Source organism: Sinocyclocheilus anshuiensis, unplaced genomic scaffold (assembly GCF_001515605.1).
Source record: "Sinocyclocheilus anshuiensis isolate Anshui unplaced genomic scaffold, SAMN03320099.WGS_v1.1 scaffold595, whole genome shotgun sequence".
Classification (NCBI taxonomy): Eukaryota; Metazoa; Chordata; class Actinopteri; order Cypriniformes; family Cyprinidae; genus Sinocyclocheilus; species Sinocyclocheilus anshuiensis.
In genome coordinates this window covers 187,289-194,376 of record NW_015551037.1, presented here as the reverse complement: position 1 = coordinate 194,376, position 7,088 = coordinate 187,289, and the positions used below count along the sequence as shown (strand labels likewise).

Below are 7,088 nucleotides of genomic sequence, written 5' to 3'. Positions count from 1 at the left end.
TATATTAATTGAAATAAATAATATATTAATGAAATAAAATAAAATACATTTTCCATGCCAACTGGCATATTTTTTTCCAAAAAGCAGTACTATGAATACTTTCATGCTCATTAATACTTTCATAGTTAAACCTCCATCTGTGTGTCTGAATACATGTTCATAACACGCCGAAATGTGCTGACTGCAGTGCAGCTTTTCATGTTTTAAAATGTGATTTATATGCATCTTGTCAGGGATATTCCTGTGGACTTCAAGTACATCGCTGAGCCCAGTATGCACTCGATGCCTGCGGTCACGCTGTCGCCCAACGGTGAGCTTGCTGTACATGTCATGTGACTCTCTATCGCTCACATGGCTTCTTCTCTGTGATCAATAACTGAGCAGCATCCCTCGTTCTCCTGCGTGTCAGTGTTTCTCTTCTGAGGTGCAGATGAACTCGTGTGAACCCAGACCTCAGTCACAGGTCCCCCGAAGATGCTCAAATAATTCCCCAGGAACTAACTAGTTGATTAGAGAGGTTAACTCTTACTTATCTAGAATTTTTTAGCTTTATTTTGTAGCACAGTTTCTTTAAAGAGCCGGTGTTTACAATCATTAAAGCAGCAGCTTCGACAAAACAATATTTCAAGACTGTTCAATAACTCTAAATATTTAATTGATGGTACTTTATTGTTCGTTAGCAGCTTAAAATCGAGTCGAAAGTTATTTTTGTCCCCAAGAGTTCATAATGTAAGCTGAAAATATGGATGAAGAAGAGCATTTGGCTTTTTAAGTGTAATTTAAAATGTTTATTTTAATACTTATTCATTTACTATAGTTATAGTTTTATTAGGTTTTAAAACATAAATTGAATATTCAATATCATTTATTAATTTTAACTACATTTTAAAACATGCATTAAGTAGCTTTAAATATCTATTATTTGTCCATTTTAAAAAGTGATTTTATTTGCCTTTTATGTTTGAATTATTATTTAATTGATGGATTTTACACAAAGTAAAATTAAGTCAATTTTTGTTGTCCAGAAGAGTTTAATGCCTTTTTTTTTTTTTTTTAATCGATTAATAATTCTTTGGTTATTTTACATGCAATTTAAAATATTTATTTATTCATTTATTTTAATATTTATTAGTTTACTATAATTATTTATTTATAGTCATTTATAGTTTTATTTATTATAGTTATTACGTTTTAAAGTACAAATTAAATAAACAGTTTTATGTTTATTTATTTTTCATTTTAAAGATTTTTTTTTATTTTGTTTAATTATTTAAATAAATAGTTTTAAACATGTATATTTTGTCCTTTTAAAAAAAGTGATTTATTTCCTGTTTTATGTTTTTAATTATTATTTAATTGATGGTATTTTATTGTTTTTATTGTACAACTTAAAATATAACAATAATTGTTGTCCTGAAGAGTCCAATGATATTTCTTAAGTCTAATTTCTTATTTCTTAATAATAAAAGCATTTGGGTCTTTAAATGCAATTTAAAATATTTATTAATTTATTTACTATTTAATAATTTACTATAGTTATGGATTTATTTAATTACATTTTAAAACTTGCATTTTATAAACTGTTTTATATACGTCTTAATTTGTCCATTTAAAAAGTGATTTATTTCCATTTTTATAGTTGAAATTAAATGTCCGTAATTTTATTTTTAAGTGTCACTTCTAGTCCTCCGTGCACTAAACCAGTGTAATTATTCAGTGCTTCCTGAAGACAGCCTAGTTTATTATTATTATTATTACTAGTTTATTTTTAAGATATACAGCTCTTAGCTTGAATGATAAGTGAATGTGAGCTGGAGATCTTGGCATCCTGAGCTGCGCAGTAATAATTTAATTTATTTGGTTAATTTCAGGAAAGTGGCTGGCCTGTCAGTCCATGGACAATCAGATCCTGATCTTCGGAGCGCAGAACAGATTCCGGCTCAACAAGAAGAAGATCTTCAAGGGTCACATGGTGGCGGGATACGCCTGTCAGGTGGACTTCTCTCCGGACATGAGGTGAATCTCCTCAGACGAGGCAGTAATTAGTGTGATTAGATCTTCGAGCTGACGCAGCGCTCCTGAATCAAGCAAAGCTGACGGATTTCAGTTCATAAAGAGAGTCACTTGCTTCATTCCTGAATGATTCAGTCGTTCGAACGAATCAATTGAATGAATGATTCAGTGATCAAATAAGTGACTTGCTGCCACCTGCTGGCGATTTAGTTTAATTTTTACCGTATAATTTGTTATTTGAATCATATTTCTGTATTCAAAATTGTATATTTAAAACATTTGCATATATAATTAAAAGACAAAAAAGTTACCAATCATATGAAATTAGTATTAATAAATTAATTTGTACTACAGAGGTGGCACAGAAGAACACAAAAGTGGCTTGTAGGTACATTTTCAGACGTTTAATGAGGCTCAGAGGTAGCATAAGGGCAATTAAATTCATGTGGAGATTAATGTTTTAAATATACAATTATGATTTAAATAACTGAAATTATACGGTAAAAATTAAACTAAATCGCCAGCAGGTGGCAGCAAGTCTAAATCGCCAGCAGGTTGCGGCAAGTCACTGATTTTATCACTGAATCATTCATTCAATTGATTCGTTCGAACGACTGAATCATTCATTCAATTGATTCGTTCGAACGACTGAATCATTCAGGAATGAAGCAAGTGACTCTCTTTATGAACTGACGGAAATCTGTCGTAGCGACGGAACTTTAATCCCTGTTTACATCTGAAATATGACAGATGAGGTGGTCTCACTCAGGTCCAGTGTGCTCTACAGGACAGGTTTGATACGGCTCAGTTTCACAAAGTGTTAAATATTTTGAAATTAATATAATTTTTTCTCAAAATTGCTTTTAAAATGCAGATTATTTATTTGTAATAAATGCTCCAGGTTTGCTGTGCTTGTTTGTAACAACAAAAAAAAAGTAATTTATATATCAAAATGAAAATAAAATAATAATTAAAGCTGCAAGCAGCGATGAACGGGCCCTCGCACCCGGGCTCACCGCCAGGGGGTGGCTTTAGTAAAACAGCGAACGGCGAACAATATGCATTTAAAGTGGTAAATATAGGAGGAATATGTCAAATATATTTATATGTGCCAATCTTCCTGCTGCCAGCTGGTGGCGCTATGACTATAACTGGATTTTGGCATGTAGATTTCTTCAGTCCAGCACATTTATCAAACGTGAAATTTGGTGCAGATTGAACATGGTATGTTTGAGTTAGTATAAAGCATGACGTGTCCTATTGCCAACAGGTGGCGCTATGATTATAACTGAATATTGGCCTTTAGATGTCTTCAGGCCATGATTCTTTCCAAATATGTGAAATTTGGTGCAGATCGGACATTGCATGTTTAAGTTAGTGTAAAACAAGCCATTTCCTGTTGCCAGCAGGTGGCGCTATGATTATAATGGAATATTGGATGCCAGATGTGTTCAGACCAGGACTCTTATCAAACATGCGAAGTTTGGGGCAGATTGGACATTGTATGTCTGAGTTATAGCAACTTCCTTTTTCATGGCGAAACATCAAAATTTGTCAGACCGCCACGGACACGCCCTTTAACGAAAACTCTAGATCTTCGCAATTTACCATCACAAAGGCCTTTAGATTATACTGAACAACTTTGGTGTTCATCTGAATTAATCTCTAGGAGGAGTTCGTTAAAATACAACGTCTAAAAATGGCAAAAATGACACAAAATTTGCTGAGAAAATTAAAAATGACCGACTTACTGTTGGCTTTCGGATTTTGCTCCAATATACTTTTTTGTAGGTATTGGTGTGTTACATGTGTGTACCGATTTACGTACATGTAGGTGAAATGTATTTTGCCACACCCGATGGAATATTGGCCTTCAGATGTGTTCAGGCCAGGACTCTTATCACACATGTGAAGTTTGGGGAAGATCGGACGTTTTATGCCTGAGTTACAAAACCTTTTATTCCCATGGCGAGACATCGAAATTTGTCAGGGTGCCATGGACACATCCTTTAACGAAAACTCAAGATCTTCACAATTTAACATCGCAAAAGCCTTTAGATTAGACTGAGCAAAAAATTTTTTTAATGTCATTATATTTCTAGGAGTAGTTCGTTACAGCGTAAAACATGTCACTTCCTGTTGTCAGCAGGTGGCGCTATGACTATAACTGAATATGGGCATGTCGATCCGTTCAGGTTAGGACTCTTATCAAACATATGAAGTTTGGGGCAGATTGGACATTGTATGTCTGAGTTATAGCAACTTCCTTTTTCATGGCGAAACATCGAAAATTGTTAGGCCGCCACGGACACGCCTTCAACGAAAACTCTAGATCTTCGCAATTTAACATCACAACGGCCTTTAGATTACACTGACCAACTTTGGTGTTGATCTGAATAAATCTCTATGAGGAGTTCGTTAAAGTACAACCCCTGAAAATGGCAAAAACGACACAAATTTGGCAGAGAAAATTCAAAATAACCGACTTCCTGTTGGGATTCGGATTTCGTACCAGGAGACTTTTTTGTAGGTATTGGTGTGTTACATGTGTGTACCGATTTTCGTACATGTACGTGAAACGTAGCTCGAGGCGCACTCCGTGTAAAGTGTATAGGTGGCGCTGTCGAGCCATTTTGCCACACCCACTTCTGAAACCCATATCAGATGTAAATTTTTGCCACTTCTGAGGCGTGTGCAAAGTTTCATGACTTTTTGAGCATGTTTAGGCCCTCAAAAATGCGATTGATCTTAGAGAAGAAGAATAAAAATAATAATAAACGGAGCAGATACAAGAGGGTCCTCGCACCACCGGTTCTCGGGCCCTAATGATTATTATTATTACTACTAAATAAAATATTAATATTGTTTCAAACAAAAAAATATTACTATTGTAATAATTCACTGTAAAAATAGTATTTAAGAAATATTATATAGTAATACAAATAAAAATACTTTTGTTTTACAGTACAACTGTAAAATTACAATACTAATGTTTAGGTCAATTTCTTCGTTTTCAGATGTTAAACAATCAAGCTTTTATTTGGAAAATGCTTGGCGGAAAATTTGATCATTAATAATTTTTTTTTTTTTTTTTTTTTTTTTTTTTTTTTTTTACATTAAACCAAGTTGTTTTTTTTCTTTATTGGATTTATTTTTTTTTTTTGTGGAGCGCATATATTTATTTAATAATTCTTTAAATAATTTGATAATCGCATTAAGCCATCTTGTCATTTTGGTTTTATTTTGATAAATATGAAAATATAATAATAATAATTATTATTATTATTATTATTATTGATGTTGTTGCTATTATATTACTATTATTTATTTAAAACAAAATAAGAAATATTAGTTTTGTAATTTTACTGTAAAATAAAAAATTTAGTATTTTAGAAGAATTGAATAATTTTACAGCACAGTTGTAAGTTACAGTACTAATTTATGATGGTCTTCATTTTCAAACGTTAAATCATCACACTTTTATGGTTTAAAATATTGAAAATATTGTTTATATTGGCATATATATATTATATTATACATAAATATGTATTTTTATATTGGTGCATATAAATTTTCAGTATCTTTACTTTGAAAATATGCCTTGATTTTAACTATATTTTTACTGTGTTTTACTTCTTACATTTAAACATTTTGGATTTATTTCGTTATAAAGACTTTTAATTGAAATAATGATTTCTCTGATTGAAAATAAAAAACCTTTTTGAACCATTTCAGAGCAATGCATAAATGCAGAGGTATATTTTGAATCCTTAAAAGCCTGAAAAAAAAAATTTTTTTTATTTATTTATATATATTAAATTATTCATAGGTTATATAATATTTGATAATTTATCTATATATATTAATTTATTCATAGGTTATATATAATATAATTTTCATCTGTATTTTTTGTCCCAGTACATGTTCAGAATCACTGCATTAAGTGTATGGTTTTACTGCAGTTACGTGGTCTCCGGCGATGCTGACGGGAAGCTGAATATCTGGGACTGGAAGACGACGAAACTCTATCATCGGATCAAAGCGCATGATAAGGTGTGCATCAGCGCGCTCTGGCATCCTCACGAGACGTCGAAGGTGATCACCTGCGGCTGGGACGGACAGATCAAGCTCTGGGACTGACGCATCCGCTTCCTCGTGTTTTCCTCTCGAGCCTGAGTCTCAGCTTTTAACTGATGTGAGATTATTAATGGGCTGGTATCCAGTCCTAAACACACAGACACACACACACACACACACAGACTTGCAGCTCATGCTTTTTGTTTTGTAATGAATGAATCTGTATCTCCAGTGTCTCACATTTGTCTCTTTTTGAGGATAATAAATGTCTCTCGTTTATTTCTGCTGTCTTTGTGTTTTGGTGGAATTTTCCCATTCATTTTCAGCATAGACGTTTGTTTCTTCAGTAAAGAGAATCAATTACAACATAACGTGATTAGAGGCATAAAGAAAGTACTTTAACATCTCTAATGACGGATTGAACTCCTCAAATTGACTGTAAGACATTGATTAGTGTGTAAAATACTGCATTTTAACTCAATATATGCACTCTCTCTATATATATATATGAGTTCTTCTGGTGTTCTAATTTTTTTAATACATTACAATAGTATGGCAATTGTAATATTTTATTTAATTTTAATAATTTAAATATTATTCTAATAACTTTATATCTCAACTATATCTAAGAATTATTCTAAGTATGAATGGAAGGAGAGAGACAGGTCTGTAGCTATCTGTAAGTGAAGTGTTTAATGTAGGTTTTTTGAGCAGTGGGGTTATCCGAGCCTGCTTGAATGCAGTGGGGATTCAAAATGCATTGAATCTAAATGCATTATTCTAAATAATAATAATTCTAATAGTAATAATAATTAAGATTTTATTAAATTCATTTTTTATTTACAGTACAATAGAATTATTGCAGTAGTAATATTTATTGATTTAATTTCTATATTTTAAATATTATTCTGAGTATGTATTATTATTAAATATTCATTTTTTTACTAAATGTTATTGCAATAGTTATATTCATTTAATTTAATAATTTTAATTTGATT

At 31.8% G+C, this 7,088-nt stretch overlaps 1 protein-coding gene across 1 annotated transcript in view; it reads left to right on the top strand.

The window, feature by feature from the left end:
- cdc40 (cell division cycle 40 homolog (S. cerevisiae)) overlaps positions 1-6,369 on the top strand; it is a 17,744-nt gene extending 11,375 nt beyond the window's left edge. The window contains exons 10-12 of the mRNA XM_016450885.1: positions 223-310; positions 1,872-2,016; positions 5,976-6,369. Of these exons, the coding sequence (XP_016306371.1) occupies positions 223-310; positions 1,872-2,016; positions 5,976-6,153 (411 nt within the window). The 3' untranslated portion in view covers positions 6,154-6,369. The remainder of the gene's footprint in view (positions 1-222; positions 311-1,871; positions 2,017-5,975) is intronic.
- The last annotated feature ends 719 nt before the right edge of the window (positions 6,370-7,088 follow it).